The sequence below is a fragment of the Marmota monax genome, unplaced genomic scaffold, assembly GCF_021218885.2.
Source record: "Marmota monax isolate L192 unplaced genomic scaffold, Marmota_monax_Labrador192_F-V1.1 WCK01_AAM20220418_F8-fsc00108, whole genome shotgun sequence".
Taxonomy (NCBI): domain Eukaryota; kingdom Metazoa; phylum Chordata; class Mammalia; order Rodentia; family Sciuridae; genus Marmota; species Marmota monax.
This window is the reverse complement of record NW_026694593.1, coordinates 677,518-695,273: the sequence shown is the minus strand read 5'-3', so window position 1 is coordinate 695,273 and position 17,756 is coordinate 677,518. Positions and strand designations below refer to the sequence as shown.

The window sequence follows — 17,756 nt, the reverse complement described above, 5'->3', positions numbered from 1 at the left end:
GCAGTGTTTCTACAAAAACTAAGTTGGATCCTTAAAAGAACTGATTAAGGTGAGTCACTTTTAAAAGCTGCTGTTGAAATTAGACTTGAACAAGGAAATTATTACAAATTGGGAGGAAATCATAAGACTCTAGATGAATTCTGCATTTGGATTGCTTCAGACATGCCCATTAATTGATTCATTTTAAGGAAGAAAACTGGAAATTGCAGGTAATAAGTAACTGCGTGAGGTTTATGTAAGAAAAAAGGGGGGGGCTGGGGATGTGGCTCAAGCGGTAGCGCGCTCGCCTGGCATGCGTGCGGCCCGGGTTCGATCCTCAGCACCACATACAAACAAAGATGTTGTGTCAGCCAAGAACTGAAAAAATAAATATTAAAAAATTCTCTCTCTCTCTCCCCCCCCTCTCTCTCTCCCCCCCTCTCTCTCTCTCTCCCTCTCTCTTTAAAAAAAAAAAAAAAGAAAAAGAAAAAAGGGGCCCTAACCTCAGAGAAAAGACTTGGGTCCCAGTTTGACAAGAAGCAAATGAATGTGTTTTGTGTTTTAAGCTGAAATGAGATAATTCAATCCTGATCATATTTGATAAGAGGGTGTAGGAGAGGCAAAACTTAACCTCTACTCTCCTTGGAGGCTCTGACTGTGCCTGAGAATTAAGTTGATGTAAAACAGGTTAAAGAGAAACACATACAAATATATTTAATATAAATTTTGTGACCAGGGCCCCTCATATCATAACAAAAGGAACAACTCAAAAAAGCAGCAAAACCTAAATGTTTTAGGTTGAAAAAAGGGAAGAAATTGTGGAAAATCAACTAAAATATATATGGAGGCTAGAGGAAGATAACACTGTCGAATTTTAACAGAGTTTGTACAGAGTTCTTAACCTCTGTTCTCCTCTTCAGGAATAAGAATATTTCTTTCCTCCTAGTACAGGCAGCATGTCTTTCACATGAGAATCTTATTTCTCCTGCTTTCAAGAAGGAAAGGAGAGGGCTGGGGTTGTGGCTCAGCCGTGCAGCGCTTGCCTAACACATGAGAGGCCCTGGGTTCAATCCTCAGCACCACATATAAATAAATAAAATAAAGGTGTTGTGTCTACATACAACTAAAAAAATATTAAAAAAAAAAAAGAAGGAAAGGAGAGCTGCAGGCAGTGATGCATGCCTGTAATCCCAGCAATGCCCTGTCTCAAAAAAAGGGGGGGCGGGGCGGGGATGTAGCTCAGTGGTAAAGCACCACTAGGTTCGATCCCTGGTACAAGAAGAAAAGGGGAGGTAAGAATGCCTTCTATTCTTACTGTTTTTCCGGTGACTTTAATTCAAAATAATCCTATGCCAAAGTGGCATATCTTGAGGTGGCATATTCTGTCACCCTTCGAGGCTTTTTGGTGTACCCCGAACGAATTCACAGGGAGTACACTCCCCAGCTTCTTACCCATGCAGCACTGTTTGCATTCTCAAAAGCACTCAAATAGCAGGGTGTGGTGGTGCATGCCTGTAATCCCAGCAACTCAGGAGGCTGAGGTAGGAAGATCACAAGTTCAAAGCCCTGAGCAACTAAGAGACGCTACCCTGTCTCTAAGTTAAAAACAACGGGCTAGGAATGTGGTTCAGAGGTTAAGTGCCCCTGGGTTCAATCCCCCCAAAAATAAAGTACTTGGATAGCCAATGTGCACCTGTAACACCAGCTACTCCGGAGGCTGAGACAGGATTACAAAAGACCAACTTGGGCAATTCAGCGAGACCCTATCTGAAAATGAAATTAAGAAAAAAATAAAGGGTTGAAGATATAAGCTCAGTGGTAGGGTGTCCAGTATGTGCGAGGCCCAGGGTTCAGTCCCTAGTATTGCAAATAAGTAAATAAAAGTACTTGCATAAAACTTATTCTCCTCAAGGTTCCTAATGGAACATCGCGTGACCTGGGAACCTCTGGTTTCAATGACATCTTTAACCTATTTAGGATTTATAGTAGAGAAGAACGGCGTGATGTTCTGGTAGGAACCGAGGTGGGAACTAACCCACCTCGGAGGGGGTTCCTAGATTAGGTAAATATGAACATGAGCTTATTGTCGTGTCGGGCAGTCCCGGAGGGCCCTCGCCTGGCTTTGGATGCAGGCCCTCCCTTCCCTGGTGTGTGTCTGCGGCCCCGCCACCAGGAGGCCCAAGTCCCCCCAGCAGGTCCAGCGGCCGCCGCGCTCACAGCCAGGCAGAGCTGGAGAATCGCGGGTCACTCCCCGAGGCCTTCAGTACGTCTACGAGTAGGAGACGAGTCCACGCTCTCGGGAAGGGCTGGGCTCCGGCCGTCACAGAGGGCGCACGGGAGGCCGGCCTCGGGCGGGGCGGACCCGAATCCCGCGGCCCGGGGCAGAGCGGCCGGAGCGCAGAGCTCCGCGCGCCGCCCGCCGCCAGCAGCTAAGGAGCTTCCGGAGCCTGCGCGGCGGCCCGGCCTCGGGTGGGAGGAGCGCCGCGCATGCGCCGGAACTGGGCCGGGCCGGAGGCGCGCGCGCCTGCGAGCTGATGTCGGGGCTGCGGGCGCTGCTGGGCTTCGGGCTGCTGGTTGCCGGCTCACGCCTGCCTCGAGTCAGAAGTCAGGCCGGCGCCTGCCGCGCGGGCCCCACGTGGTGGGGAACGCAGCGGCTGAGCGTGGGTGGGCCCCGGGACTCAGAGGCCATGGCGAGCACCGCGGTAAAGTACCTGAGGTAGGCGAGGCCGGGGGCGGGCACGCGGTGGACGGCTGTCCTCGGGCCCGGCGCCTCGTGACACCCGAGGGCAGGATCTCAGGTTAGCGCTTCCCTCAGCCAGGAGGAGGCCCAGGCCGTGGACCAGGAGTTGTTCAACGAGTACCAGTTCAGCGTGGACCAACTTATGGAGCTGGCTGGGCTGAGCTGCGCTACAGCCATTGCCAAGGTCAGTGGCACAACCCGCGATCTCCAGGAGGAGCAAGGAGGTGGCCACACTCCTGAGCATAAAGTATAGGAGCTGGCCCAACTGGTCTGTTACTGCCTGAAAACCCTTTGACTCTGCCTTCAGGCATATCCCTCCTCGTCCATGGCCAGGAACCCCCCTACTGTCCTGGTCATCTGTGGCCCCGGCAATAACGGAGGAGATGGTTTGGTCTGCGCTAGACATCTCAAACTCTTTGTGAGTATGTGGGGAGGAGCCCTGGGGGAGGGCTTTAGGGTTCTGGGATCTGAAGTTAAATTGCCACTTCCCTTTGCATTTAGGGTTACCAGCCAACCATCTATTACCCCAAAAGGCCCAACAAACCACTCTTCACTGCACTGGTGACTCAGTGCCAGAAAATGGACATCCCTTTCCTTGGTGAAATGCCCCCAGAGGTAGGTGGCTTCATTCAATAGCCCATCTCCCCAGTAACCACTCCAGGCTCTGCTTTCTGCCCATTTCCAGGCGGAGCTCACTTACCCAGTCCCAGCACAGAAGATGCCTAAAGGATGCTATTTGAATAGAAGTGGTAGCCCCTCCTCCTCCACAAGATGTTCTCATGAGTCCCCAATGCCACCACTTTTTACAGCTTTCTTCCCCAGTCCCTCTGTAGTCAGATCCTCTTCCCCTCACATGCTGTAAACATGATTTGTCCCTCTCTAGTTGGAGTAACTGCCTCACTCTAAATCTTTTCTGCAGATGCATGAGTTTTTTATTAGAAAAACTCTTAACACATTTTGCAGACAAGGATACAGAGTTGCAGTTAAGTGGTTTGCCAAAATCACAGAATTGAATCATGGCAGAGCTGAGACCAGAAATTGAGCCCTCCTGATTCTGTCCTGGGCTCTTCTGCACTGTAGCCTCTCCAGTGGCAAGCACTCAGAACAGAAAATGTGTGTGAATTCAGCTTGGCTTGAATCCGCAGCCATGCCCCCCTTTCTCTAGTATGCCCTTTGTTGGTGCACTCCTATAATCCCAGCACCTTGGGAGGCTAAGACAGGAGGATTGCGAGTTCAAAGCCAGACTCAGCAATGGTGAGGCACTAAGCAACTCAAGTGAGACCCTGTCTCTAAATAAAATACCAAATAGGGCTGGGGATGTGGCTCAGTGGCCAAGTGCCCTGAGTTCAATCCCTGGTACCCCCCCCTCCAAAAAAAATTAAACAAGCAGGGCATTGTGGCAAATGCCTGTAATTCCAGTGGCTTGGAATAATAAGGCAGGAGGATCCCAAGTTCAAAGCCAGCCTCAGCAATTTAGCAAGGGTCCTATGCAACTTGGTGAGACCCTGTCTCAAAAAATAAAAAAGGGACTGGGCCTGGGGGGGCTCGCCTGGCATGTGTCAGGCACTGGGTTTGATCCTCAGCACCACATAAAAATAAAGGAATTGTGTCCACCTACAATTAAAAAAATATATTTATAAATAAGTGAAAGGACTGGGGAATGTGGCTCAGTAGTTAAATGCCTCTGGTTTCAATCTCTGATATAAATAAATAGGGCTGGAGAGGTAGCTCAATGTTAAAGCACCCCAAGGTTCAATTCCTAGTGCCAAGAAAAAAAAAAAAAGATGGCTTTGAGTGAGATAGTTTCTGTGCCTCTGAGTGCTCTGTGGGTACAGAAGATAGCCCTCCCCAGTTAACCCTCTCCAGTTAAGGCTGCTGGTCTGACATCCTTGCCTTTTCCTGCTCCATCACAGCCCATGATGATTGATGAGCTGTACGAGTTGGTGGTGGATGCCATCTTTGGCTTCAGCTTCAAGGGTGATGTTCGGGAGCCATTCCGCAGCATCCTGAGTGTCCTCAGTGGACTCACTGTGCCGATTGCCAGCATCGACATTCCCTCAGGTGCTGGGACCCAGAAGGTTGGGGGAATTGGGGCTCTACCCTCTGTCGCAAAGCAGGTACCTTGGAATCCTGATTGTTGAGCCAGAGCTCCAACCAGGTCTAAAATGACGAGTGTAGAGGGGTTGAACACAGCTTTCCAGGTCCCACATTTTTTAGGGCTGAGGAGGAGTTACATGCTGGCCCCATGAAGAAAACAAAGCCCAGAGGTATCTGGAGCTCCTATGGTGACAGTTCCTCCAGCAAGGACTGAAGGGGCATCCCAGTCCTTAAGACTAGGGTAAATCGGGCTGGGGCTGGAGCTCACCGGTGGAGCACTAGCCTAGCGTGTGCGAGGTCCTGGGTTTGATCCTCAGCAAAAAAATAAATAAAGGTATTGTGTCCAATTACAACTAAATTAAAAAAAAAAAAAGACTAGGGTAAAGTGAAGTGAAGAAGGGGACTAGACCTATGGCCTCTTCCACACTTCTGAGCATCACCCTCTTTTCAGGATGGGATGTGGAGAAGGGAAACTCTGGAGGGATCCAGCCAGACTTGCTCATCTCTCTGACAGCACCTAAAAAGTCTGCTACCCAGTTCACTGGTCGCTACCATTACTTGGGAGGTCGTTTTGTACCACCTGCTCTGGAAAAGAAGTATCAGCTGAACCTGCCATCCTACCCGGACACTGAATGCGTCTACCGCCTCCAGTGAGGCAGGTGGGTGGGAATTCTCCTCAATAAAGACTTAGTGCCTTTCCCAGAACTGTTGTCCTGGGAGCTCTTCTGGATGTAAAGATTAATGGGTGGTGGTATTGCCTCTGGGGGAACAGAACAGGCAAGAGAGGTCATGTGGCATGTAGAAAAAAATGATAATTAACTAGTTGTCAAGTCAGATGTGCTGTTTTTCATACACAAGTGACACTTATCCATTTGAGACAGCGAGCTGAATGCTGTCTTTAAGCTACTTCCATTTACATTAATGCAGCAAGACTCCAGGAGGTTAACAGAAGGAATTTCTTCAAGACTTCAAGGAAATTTCTTTTTCTTTTTTGTGGTACTGGGGATTGAACCCAAAGCCTCTAACATGCTACACAAGCATTCTACTACTGATCAGATCCCCACCCGTTTTTAGTTTGAGAAAGGGTCCAACTTGAACTTGTGATCCTTCTGCCTCAACTGGGATTCTAGTTGTGTGTACCACACCTTGTATTCAGGACCTTCCAAGGCTGGAATTAAAGATGCCAATTTGTATGTACCTGTAGGCTGGGAGCTCAAGTTCATATTTATTTATAATCAATTGGTATAGTGTTAGAAACAAGCAACCTATGAGCTGAATATAGCCCATAACCCCAAATTTGTGTTTTTCTTAGCCTTCATGATATTTAAAAGCCAAGACCTTTCCCATAAGTCTGCATTTTGGCGTATTTTGGTAGGGATGCGCCTGTCTATATTCCTGTTCCCACTGCCCCTGTCTACCTTGTTCCTTAGCTGCCTGGCTCCAGGAGGCACTTGAGTTCATGTCTCTGGGTTGGAGGCTGCAGGGAGAGTAGGAGAGACCACGTCCACTCCCTTGACTAAGACGCAGCACTTGTCTCCAGCAGGAGACTGTTGTCCCTGAGCTCAGTTTCCTCTTTGGGAGGGGTTCCTCCTGTAGGATGCTGACCATGGTCTCGGAGGCTACAGCTGAAAAGGAACTGACTCCAGCTTGAGAGGCCTTCAGTCTCTCTTCTTCTGTTTCTTCTTTGTGGTGCTCTGGTCAGTGCTGACTCGCCTTCTCTCCTCCCTGAGTTGTTGCCTCCTCCTCTTCTTACCTCTGTTCTCTATTTCCTCAGTCCTGTCATTGTCACCCTCACAGCTTACCTCCGAGACCTCCTCCTCTTTCCTGCACTGCTGTCTCTTCTTCTTGCTTCTGTTACCGCAGGGCGAGCTACCTGCTTCCCTGGCTGCACCCTCTGGAGCAGTCTCCCCCCCATCCCCATCAGCCACGCTCAAGTCCTCCTCATGCCACTGCTGCTTTTTCTTTTTCTTGTCTCTGCGGCAGGGGTCCCTGTGCGCTCTGCTCGTCACCTCCTTTCTCCCGACACCACTTGCAGGATCCTTCCCTCTTCCTTCTCCACCCAACACCCCCGTCTCTTCCTCTCCCTCCTCCCCTTCACGGTGCTGCCTCCTCTTCTTCTTCCTTTTCTTAAGAGACTGACGGGCTTGCTCTCTGCTCCCGGGTTCTTCGAGCCCACTGGGCCCCGCGGCCTCGTCCTCTCCACTCCCTCTCTCATCTGAGACCTCTTCTTCTTGATGTCGTCTTTTCTTCTTTTTGCTTTTCCTGGTGCTGTGCTCAGTGTGTTCTGGGTGCTCCTCATCCACACTCTGCTCAGTTGCTCTAGGCTCTTTCTGTTTCCTTTTCTTTTTGGGGGGGTTGGGAGGCTGGCTTTCAGACTGTGGCTGAGAGGCCTCAGAGACCTGGCCTTTAAGATGAGCCAGGAAGGCCTGCTCCTGGGCCTCTAGCCGAGCAAGCTTGGCCTTCATTGTGATCCCAAGACGCGCAGCCCTGAAACAGACAGTGTCAGCAAGGGTATTGGGAGTTGGGCCTATCCTTAAGCCTGCAGGGAAAGTTGGGGCTTGGGGACAGAGAACTACCTATTTTCAGGCAGCATATGGGTAGACAGCAAGAATTATTTCTTTGGGGTAGAAATAATCAAAAGGTAGCACAGGCTTGATAGGCAGAAAGGAAGGGAGCCCAGAAGTGACTACTACTTACTTGTGTGCTGTTCGCCCCTCGCAGGCCTGGAGCAGCATCTCATCAGTCAGGCTGGGGGCAGATGAGGAGTTACAGATTGGCAGAAAGGCTTGACCTCTCCTTCCCTCTAAAATGTTTAACACTGAGATTTTTGTTCAAGACCTGGCACTTTTTTTTTTTTAATATTTACTTTTTAGTTATAGGTGGACACAATATCTCTATGTTATTTTTATGTAGTGCTGAGGATTGAACCCAGCGTCCCACACATGGTAGGCAAGTGCTCTACCTCTGAGCCACAACCCAGGCCCAAGACCTGGCACTTTCTGAAGTGCTAAGGACATACTAATTAATACAACCCAATTCCACCCCCAAGAAACCCAGGCAGGCACTGGACTCGGCTCTTTCTCCCTCCCCAACCCCCGCCCACCATGCTAAAGTGGACTCTCACATCTTTGGGGGTCTGGGCCCCTGGCTGTCGTCATCACTGCTGCTCTCCAAGTTTCTGTCTGGCTTCTCTCCACCTGAAGTCAGCGTGGCCGTCTAGGAGGGATGAAGTGCGTGCACATGGCCCACTCAACACCACTACCACCCCTCTTCCTTTGTGGAAGCCTCCCAGGAATTCATAGCCTAGGCAGGAATTTGCCAGCCCCCAACTTGCTCCTTGCAGAGCCACAGGCACGGGGGCCTGTATACTTCAACCTGGCAGAAGGTGGACTGCAGCTGCTGGAAGCAAGCAACCTTAGGCTCATAGCTGGCTGGTAGGCAGAACAGACAGGAAGGGAGTGCTCTGGGTCATCAGACCGTTACAGAACAGGTGCCAACAACTGACAATAAAGATGGCATCCACCCACCCCCACCCAATACCGACTCACGGCACCTTCATTTAATTAGATTAACTGAGAAGCTACAATGGGCCAAGGAGCTGGGGATACAAAGTTGAATAAAAATGAGAAGGGTCCAGCCCAGGTGGAGCTATAGGGAAAGGGATAAGAAATACAGTCCAACATAGGCAATTATGATGGAAATGCTACCTCTGGTAGAAGAGGGGGGCCCAAGTCAGACTTAAGGGCTTGGGAGGGGTTTCTAAAAGTAACTGATGAGTAGTCTAGAAGACAAGAAAATCAGCAAAAGGAGAATACGCCTGGCAGAGGGAATAGTACGTGCAAAAACCTGCAGGTGGAAGAACACAGTATCTTCAAAGAAAAGAAACATTCTAGTTGGCTAAAGTGTAACTGTCCTCGAGGAACTGGCAAGACGTGGGGCTGGAGAAAAGGCAGGGACAAGGCATGAAGGGCCATGTACACAGCCAGATAAACCTGGACCGCACCATCCCAGTCCAAGAAGAGTTGGTGACATGCTGAAAGTTGTTCTAGAGCCCACATCCTGGATGTTTTGTAGAGGGTAAAGTGATTGGGGTGGGGAGCGAGACTAGGGGTGAGGAGGCTGTTAAAGAAGTGACCATGACATGAACTGGAGTAGTACAACAACAGAGAGAAACAGAGAGTGGAAAGATCTGCTAGGTAATATGCAAAGCCCTCAGCACATAATAGCCATTCAATGTTAGCTCCCTTCTACTGGTACAGTAAAATCAAACCAGCTGGGCGTGGTGGTGTGCACCTGTAATTTCAGTAACTCAGGAGGCCGAAGCAGGAGAATCATAAGTTCAAGGTCAGCCTCAGCAATTTAGTGAGGCTTTAAGCAACTGAGCAATACCATGTCTCAAAAAAGAAATAAAGAGGCTGGGGATGTACTCAGTGTAAAGAACCTCTGAATTCTATCCCCAGTGCAAAAAAAAAAAAAAAGTAGACTAGGGTTGGGGTTGTGGCTCAGAGGTAGAGTGCTCGCCTACCATGTGCAAGGCCCTACGTTCAACCCTCAGCACCACACAAAAATAAACAAATAAAATAAAGGTATTGTGTCCAACTACAACTCTACAACTAAAAAATAAATAAAATTAAAGAGACCAAACACCTGGGTTCTGGTCCTATTTGCTGTTACTAGCCAACTGGGCTCTTTGGCAAGTTACTTTTCACCCATTTAGCCACATATGCAAAATAAGGATGGACTAGATAAATTCTTAGGTCCCCTTTACCTTCTAAGTCCTTTGAATAGACACAGATGCCACCATCTGGACCCTACCCTCCATTCCCTATTACTCCTCCCCCAGTGACTGGCAGGGATCCATGCAGCCGAAGATCTGTATATTTGCAGTATTGGGGATTGAACCCAGCATCTCTCACACGCTAGGCAAGCATTCTGCCACTGAGCTATATCCCCGCTATATTGTTAATATTTGTATGTGTGGGTGTTAGTACTGGATTGAATTCAGGCGCACTCTAGGTTACCTCCCTGGCCCTTTTTGTTTTTTGACATAGGTTTTGCTAAGTTGCCGGGGCAAGCCTAGAACTTATGATCCTCCTGCCTCACCCTCCCAGGTTGCTGAGATTACAGGCATGTGCCACTCACCCAGCTCTGAAGATCTCCGTTCTTACTAAGAACTTGGGCAGTCTAAGTTAACCCAGAAAGATGAGCACAGGATCATACTAGGTTATGGATGGTCCTGATAATCGGTAAGGCACACAAAGCAATTGCTCAGGCTCCAAGAGAAGCCAGGAAGGCAAAAAGGATGGCCCTCTCACCCCAGCCTCTAATACCTTCACGAACTTCTGATACAGCATGTTAGGCTTGGGACGATTATGAGTGGTCTCCTTGGAAAGGCGTCTTATCTGCACTCCGTCCTGCAGGAAGGTATAAGTGAGTAGGTGGCATACCATATGTTCCCTTCCCACCGTGTCTCAGGCCCTCCATTTCCTGTGCCTGCCTATCAGAGCTCATACCTGCCCAGTTTCTACTACCAAGTTGGCTGCAGTCTTGTTGAAAAGCTCATTCCACCAGTGGTTTGTGAACTCCTTGGCAGGATCATGTCCCACCTGCCAGGGGAATAAGTATGAACCTTGAGTACCTGTCCATCAAGCCCTCAAGGGTCCCCTCTCTCGTCCATGCTGACCAGCCTGCCCAGTCTTACCCCATGAGTATCTTGCTTCAGAGTCACCTTGATGGCCTGGGTGATGCCATTTTCCTTCCGGCCTAGTCCTTTGCCTGCAGAGAACAGTGAATAACTTGGCTTATTCTGCAGCCTGCCTTGAGCCACCAGCCACTCCACACATATCACTCCTTGCCATTGTACACCTTAGCATTTGGGTATACTTTATCCCTTTTAGAAGGACTTCTAGTCTCATTCTTTCTAGTGCCACTCTATGCATTCCCACTGTGTCTAAACCTAAGCTAACCTTCTACCCTGACTCTTCAGGGACAGAGTCCAGGTCCCTCCCTCCCTCCCTGGGTCCTCCCAACCACTTCTTCTTCCTTGTTATCCACTGTCAAATTTTCCCCATTCTTCTCTCTTTTGAATAAATCAGAAAACTTATTCTTCTGTAAAATTTTCCTTTAAACTACCTTTTCCTCTAACTAAAGGACTACAGTGGGTAATCCAGGAGGCCTCTCCCCAAGGCAGAAGGTGGGCAGGGAGTTGGGGATTATGGAAGAGGCTCCATGGGGATAACCTTGAGTCCATCCATGCTTTAGCAGCTGCTCCTCAGCAAACTTCATCCCACGACTCTTGACCTCTGGGGTGATGCTCATGGTGGGCAAAGAGGCTTGGCTTTCACCAGAGGAGGAGAAATGACATCATCCTTTTAAGAGGAAAGAAGAAAGTGCCCATAGCAGCCATGAACTGTGGGAGGCCATCCTCGCACGTGAATGAGTTACCTCCCAGGCTGGGTGAGAGGCGCTTGGACACAGCGGTGTAAAAGCCATCCCACACCCTTTCCCAGGTCCGAGGGCTTGTCTGTGCAGAGGCATGCCTGGCCACTGACCTGAAGACCCAATCGCCAGCCCTGACCTTGGGATGCTGCCCCCCCTTAACCTTCATTGGATGGGATTTTCCCTTGAATTTTTTGTTCCCCCAAAAAAGCTCACTCCCTGGCATGCTCTCCCTCTCTCATTTGTCTCTTCTGTAAACCTCGCCACCGCATTAGGTGGATGGAGGCAGGAGCTAGGAGAAGCCGTCTCATGAGCTGGAGTTAAAGGTAAATGAGAGTCTGTCTCTTTAATTTAAAACTCACTAGCAATTTCTTATGCATCGAACCTTCTTTTATGAAGCTTGCGCTGGTCGCGTGGCAGAATGAACCCTACTCTGGCTGCTCTTGTAAGAATTCTCTTTCCTGAGCCCTCAGGAGAGACAGGAAGGAGGGCCTGTTTCTTCCTGACTGCTCCTGGGGAGCTCCCTGACTGTCCAACACCAACATATCTCAGACTCAAGAAGGAATGGTGTTAACACTAATGCCTAGATTTATGGAGAGTTCACCACAAAGGTATGCTAATGCTTTCCTGAATGTGGATTCAGGAAAGTATTATAATGATCTCTATTTTAGCTGGGCACAGTGGCTCACACTTGTAATCCCAGTGACTCAGGAGGCTGAGGCAGGAGGATCACAACTTCAAAGCAAGCCTCAGCTAGTCAGTGAGTCCCTAATCAACTTAATAAAACCCTGTCTCAAAATAAAAACTAAAAAGGGCTGGGATATGACTCAGTGGTTAAGTACCCCTGGGTTCAATCCCCAGTACCAATATAAACAAACATCTCTATTTTACAAAAGAGGTTAGGTAACTTGCTTAAGGTCACACAGGAATGTGTGCAAAATTCAAATCAAACAGCTTGTCTGCAGAGTCCACACTCTCTGCCACCATATATACCATCTCCCAAAATTTATTATCCTATAAAAATAAAGCTATAAGGTCCTTATCAACCTGAGTTTTAAGGTAATAGTTAGGAAAGCCTACATTCTCTACTATGTCACAGCATTTACACAGTCCTATTGGTAAGGAGCTACACTTTCCCCACGGTGCTGCTGTGTCTGCCTTGGTGGAGCTCCCCTTCTGAAAATGTCCAGCTTAGAAGGGCACTCTGAGGAACTGAACCCCAGGGCACTTGACCATTGAGCCACATCCTAGCCCTTATATTTTATTTAGAGGCAAGGTCTCACTGAGTTTCATCAGCCTCACTAAATTACTGAGGCGGCTTTGAATTGGTGATCCTCCTAAATCGCTGGGATTATAGACATGCACCACCATGCCTGGCTTAGAAGGACACTCATACTGAGCATTTAATGCTTAACAGGTAGATTACACATATTGTCATATAATCTTGACAATTCCGAGATAAGTTATGCTTCCTTTATGAGTTTCTTGCCCGAGCACACAGCTGATGAAAATGGAATAATAGCCCAATCAGCCTGACTCCAGAATGGTTCCCTATCACTCCATCAACTAGAGGCATTTCTTTACAGTAACTCATGTTGTTCTATTTGAACCCAGAATGGTATTATCAAACTTATATGTAAATTTGTCTCTGAAATGGTTAAAGTGTCTTATCACATAAGACATTGAAAACTAAGATTATCAATGCTGACTCACAGTTAACTTGTGCTAATATCTGCAGACATTTCATTTATTATAGACATTTCATTTATTGCAGATGATTGTCAAGAATAACTCAGGGTAATTCATACCCTCCCAAAGTGACAACTCTTTTTTGTTGTTATTGTAGATGGACACGATACCTTTATTTTGTTTTTTTTTTTTATTTTTATGTGGTGCTGAGGATCGAACCCAATGCCTCACACATGCTAGGCAAGTGCTCTACTAACGACTAGCCCCCAAAGTGACAACTTTTTTTTTTCAACTTTATTTTATGAGTTTACTTTTCTATACGGTGCTGAGGATTGAATCCAGTGCCTCACATGTGCTAGGCAAGCCCTCTACCACTAAGCCATAACCCCAGTCTCCAAAGTGACAACTCTTAAGGGAAAACTTTTGTTTAAGAAGACATAGTAAGTATCTTTTTTTAAAAAAAAATGAGACACACCATGACAGCCACTCCTCCTAAACATAATATGTTAGATTTAAGAATGGTGAGCAGGAGACTGTTGGCCTGTTTTGTATGCTTGTTTGGAAATATTTAGGGGCAGTTTCTATCTAAGGGGGTTTTTGTGAATCTCTTATCCCCCCTCTTCCATCCCAGCAGAAGAACCCTGGGGATTCTGCCATTTTTTTCTAATCCACGTATAAACATGCATTGCTCTAAGCATTTTCCATTAAACATTAAAAAAAGAAGAAAAATGGTGAGCAGTCCCCAGTACAAATTCAGGATGCTTCACATTTCTACTGTGAAAGATGATAACCTGAAACCATAGCTGCTACCTTGTGAGCTTCGACAGGAAGTTTTAAGTAAAGAAATTGCTCTATCTTGTTTCTTGATACTCTAAGACAAGTAAAATTCAAATGCTGAAGCCTTTTAGGCCACCTCAAAACAATCTCCTTTCAGAAGTCATCTCTGATCAATCCCCAGATTTCAACAATCATATTTTACACATTGCCCATTTACTCTGTACCAGCCTGTTGTTAACTACTTCACATGGATTATCACATTTCAACTGATCAACAACGACATTAGGAGGCGTTATCAGTAATTAAAAAAAAAAAAAAAAAAGCAAACAGGGGGCTGGGGTTGTGGCTCAGTGGTAGAGCGAGCGCTTGCTTCGCACGCCCTGGGTTTGATTCTCAGCACTACATAAAAATAAAGATGTTGTGTCCATCTACAACTGAAAAAAAAAAAAAAAGCAAACAGACACGCTATTGCCCAAATCAAATAGCTAGCGAGGAGTGGATGCAGGATCGGTAGTGGGCAACTCCAGAACTGTTGTTCTTAACCACTAGCTCTTCGGTTCCTTACAGCCCCTCTTGCTCTCTGCGGTAAGGCTTACCAAGTCTACCCTTGTCTTGGCAATTCAAAACCACACGCCCTCAATTCAGAAGCAGGCTTTGTTCGCCTGACACATAAAGCCTCTCCAGAAATCGAGAATGCTTTGGGTCATTTATCGAACCGAATGACATGCATGGGGATCGCTTTAAACGGACTTCCAATGGGTGCGGGGAAAACTAAGTCTCGGGGGTGCCCCGCGATCCTCGTGAAGGCCGGGCACGCTTGGGGACACTCTCTGCCCAACCTGTCTTCCCAGATGGCGCAGGGCCTCTGTCTTAGAGCAGCCCTGGAGCCGGCTGCTCTTCCCCGGCCTCCAACCTCCTGCTGCAGTCTCCTACCCTCCCAGCCGCTCCTAGCCCGGGTAAGGGAGCCTTACCCGCCTCGAGAGGTGCTCTCCGCGGAAACATGTGCCACGCCTGACTCGGGCGCCGCCATTTTCCCGGAAATCGCGTCCCGGTCCTTCTAGGCTGCGGGGACCATAGAGACGCCCGTGGGCCCTAGGGTCCCAGTCCTGCGGAAGCCGTCTCGGAGGCTCGGTGTCGTGGACGCTGGGCGCTGGGGTGTGCCTTGCCCTGGGTTCCCTGGATGGTCCACTTGCTTCCTCCCCGCAGGCCACGAGGGGCAGGGGACTGCGTCGTCACCGAGTCCCCGCGGGATGCCGAGTACAGCTTTGGGCTGCGCCGGGGGCGGCTTGAGCAGGTCGTGGGGCGGCAGGGGGTGGCCGCGAGCTGTGCTGGACGGGAATGGACCTCAGCTTTAGGGAACAGTTATTCTGAGACTGGAAATGTCAGTAGGTTCCTCGGACACTCTGTGCCCGCCCACCCTGCCCGGTGTGCCAGGACCTGCCGGTTCCGGGGAACTCGGGGAGGCGGAGACGCGAGCCCGCGAGATCCCGCCCGCACGCCTGCCCGGGCCGTTGGGCTTCCCTGTGGACACGGGGGTCTTTGAACAGGGAGGGAGGAGCCGCACGTGCCGCCGACCGCAGCTGTGCCCAGTGTTCACCGGCCCCGGGTCTCCTGAGCCGCCCAGGGAGGACGACAAGTGCCCCTCACCCGCCTCCGCACATCCGTCCTCCGAGGGCTTAACGCCCCTGGACACTTGTAAGCAGAAAAAAAAAAAGCCATTTCACAGTTAGGCCTGGCACCGATGCTTAGAATACTATACCTAGTTCATCCTCCGTGAAGTTTTTTCCCACAGATTTATTTATTTATTTATTTTAGTCTGTGGGTTGAACCCAGGGATGTTCTACCCCTGAACTAGGTCCTCTGCCCCTTTTTAGTTTTTATTTAGAGACAGGACCTCTCTCAATTGCTAAGGCTGGCTTTGAACTTAGGATCCTCCTTTACATCCTCCTGCCTCAGCCTTCCGAGTCCCTGGGGTTACAGCATGCACCACCACTCCCCGTCTTACCTTTACTTTAACATATGGTAACTCTGGATCCTGGATATTGGAAATTTAGATGCTTGCAGAAGGAACCTGGGATGCCACAAAGACATTCCTCTAGCGGGATCCAAATGAAGAGCATTCTGTGAATGGGAGTCCTTTTCTCACTCTGCTACTAATTGTGTGACCTTGAACAAATCACTTCTTAGCATCAAGAGCACCCTTGCCCTGATATGTACAATTAGAGTATTGGACTGGTTCAATCTTTTTCACAAAGTGAGTTTTATTATAGTATTTCAGGGATCACAGAAATTCCACAGATAGGACTTCAATTTCTACTACCCCTCCCCCAATTCTACCCCATTATCTTATTTGTGTGTGTGAGGGCTGGGATATAGCTCCGCCACCAAGCAGTTGCCTCACATTGGCAAAGCCCTGGGTTCCATCCCCAGTTCCAACAACAACAACAAAAAAATGTGTGTGGTGTGTGTGTGTGTGTGTGTGTGTATGTATATATATTTTAAAAGATTAAAAGTCAGGTTTGAAAACAAATGATTTAGCCTTCATGGTTCCTTTCCATCCAGATCCCCCTCCCCCCGAAACTGGGGATTGAACCCAGGGGTTCTTTCCCACTGAGCTACATACACAGCCCTTTTCATTTTTTATTTTCAGACAGGGTCTCACTAAGTTGCTGAAGCAGCCTGGAATTTGCAGTCCTCCTGCTTCAGCCTCCTGAGTCACTGGGATTACACACATGACTGGCTTTATTTACTTTGAGACAAGAGTCTCACTAAATTGCCCAGACTGGCCTAAAACTTGCAATCCTTCTGCCTCAGCCTCCTGATTTGCTGGGTTCACAGGCATGCACCATTCTCCATAAGCACACAAAAATAACAAGGGAAGAGCATCAGTGTATTATAAACAAGGAATTCCTAGGTATAGGAAAATTATGGCTTCTTCTTCCTCTTTTTTTTTTTAAACCCAGAAGTTCTACTACTGAGCTACATCCCAAGCCCTTTTCATTTCTATTTTAAAACAATCTAAGTTGCATAGAGCCTTGCTAAGTTGCTGAGGCTGGCTTTGAACTTGTGATCCTTCTGCCCCAGCCTTCCAAGCTGCTGGAATTACAGGTGTGCGCCATTGCACCTGGCCTGCTCTTTTCTTCTGAGGGGTGCAGGTATGGAGTACTGGGGATTGAACCCTTGAACAGGCTAATGCTGTGCTCCACCCCCATGCCCTTTCCCCCTTCTTTATATTGACAATGATTGCTTAGCCAAACTTGAGTCAGGCTATTGAATCTATTGAAGCTTCTCACAGCCAAATCTACGCACTTTATAAAATTCAGTTTTAGCAAAGAACCCTGCTAAATCCATTCAGCAATACCCCCCCTTCATATCTGATCACTCTCAATATCTGATCAGGTTCTTCATCCTTCACCAGCCCCAAGTGATGCCTGATCACCTTGTTAGGCTGGTTTAGCCAGAATCCCCTCACCCCTCACATTCTCTCTTTATAACCCATCCTACTCCTTGGCTATAAATTTCCACTTGCCCCTATTCTATTCAGAGTTAACCCAATCCCTCTCCCCCAATGCAGAATTCCATTACCATGACCTATCTAAACCTGTCTCTCTGGCCCTGAATAAAGTCGGCCTTACTGTGCTTTGACAAACATCAACAAATAAGCTTGTTCTTTAACAGTAATCTTTGCAATTAAAAATGTCAGCGATCAGGGCTGGGAGTGCTAACTCAGTGTTAAAGCACTTGCCTAACATGAATGAGGACCTGGATTGGATCCCAGTACCATTCGAAAAAAATCAATTAATGCATTATTTTCATTAGGAATAATAATTTCAAAATAGCAAATGGATACAAATTAGAGTTTCTCAGTGCTGAGGGAAATGGGCCAAAGGTGAGGAACAATTATAAAAAGCATTCCATTTCAGAAAACCTCCATGGCTCATGGCCTAGGGTGCCGTTTCTCTTCCTCCCCTTCTTCTCATTTTTATTCCCGTCAGTGGATCTGAAATTGCAGAAAGAGAAACTATCTGTGGTTGCA

General features: G+C 48.2%; 2 protein-coding genes across 3 annotated transcripts; one reads left to right on the top strand and one right to left on the bottom strand.

Moving 5' to 3' along the window:
* The first annotated feature begins 2,483 nt into the window (after positions 1 to 2,483).
* Positions 2,484 to 9,942, top strand: Naxe (NAD(P)HX epimerase). 2 transcript variants are annotated; one of them, XM_046421771.2, is made up of 7 exons: positions 2,484 to 2,695; positions 2,795 to 2,903; positions 3,027 to 3,137; positions 3,221 to 3,334; positions 4,633 to 4,780; positions 5,268 to 5,475; positions 9,928 to 9,942. In XM_046421771.2, the coding sequence occupies exons 1-6, from the start codon at positions 2,514 to 2,516 to the stop codon at positions 5,468 to 5,470; spliced, it is 867 nt and encodes a 288-aa protein (XP_046277727.1). In that variant the 5' UTR covers positions 2,484 to 2,513; the 3' UTR covers positions 5,471 to 5,475; positions 9,928 to 9,942. The 2 variants fall into 2 exon arrangements, with proteins under 2 accessions (XP_046277727.1, XP_046277726.1); XM_046421770.2 differs by lacking the exon at positions 9,928 to 9,942 and having other exon boundaries at positions 2,485 to 2,695; positions 5,268 to 5,521.
* On the bottom strand, positions 6,004 to 15,142 carry LOC124077394 (G patch domain-containing protein 4). Its single transcript, XM_046421769.2, has 8 exons — positions 14,692 to 15,142; positions 11,056 to 11,184; positions 10,518 to 10,591; positions 10,330 to 10,422; positions 10,147 to 10,230; positions 7,941 to 8,032; positions 7,514 to 7,564; positions 6,004 to 7,303 (listed from the first exon to the last, which is right to left on the bottom strand). Exons 2-8 carry the CDS (start codon positions 11,132 to 11,134, stop codon positions 6,475 to 6,477), a joined length of 1,302 nt encoding a protein of 433 aa, XP_046277725.1. The 5' UTR covers positions 11,135 to 11,184; positions 14,692 to 15,142; the 3' UTR covers positions 6,004 to 6,474.
* Positions 15,143 to 17,756: the final 2,614 nt, after the last annotated feature.

What these genes read in the sequence shown, in the direction of transcription:
- Naxe (XM_046421771.2), top strand. Translation starts at nt 2,514, where the DNA reads ATGTCGGGGCTGCGGGCGCTGCTGGGCTTCGGGCTGCTGGTTGCCGGC. An exon ending in GCGCTACAGCCATTGCCAAG is followed by an intron (nt 2,904 to 3,026) that starts GTCAGTGGCACA and finishes CTCTGCCTTCAG; the next exon opens with GCATATCCCTCCTCGTCCAT. An exon ending in TTGGTGAAATGCCCCCAGAG is followed by an intron (nt 3,335 to 4,632) that starts GTAGGTGGCTTC and finishes GCTCCATCACAG; the next exon opens with CCCATGATGATTGATGAGCT.
- LOC124077394 (XM_046421769.2), bottom strand. Translation starts at nt 11,134, where the DNA reads ATGAGCATCACCCCAGAGGTCAAGAGTCGTGGGATGAAGTTTGCTGAG. An exon ending in TGGTAGTAGAAACTGGGCAG is followed by an intron (nt 10,231 to 10,329) that starts GTATGAGCTCTG and finishes ACCTTCCTGCAG; the next exon opens with GACGGAGTGCAGATAAGACG. An exon ending in GAGGGGCGAACAGCACACAA is followed by an intron (nt 7,304 to 7,513) that starts GTAAGTAGTAGT and finishes TGTCTGTTTCAG; the next exon opens with GGCTGCGCGTCTTGGGATCA.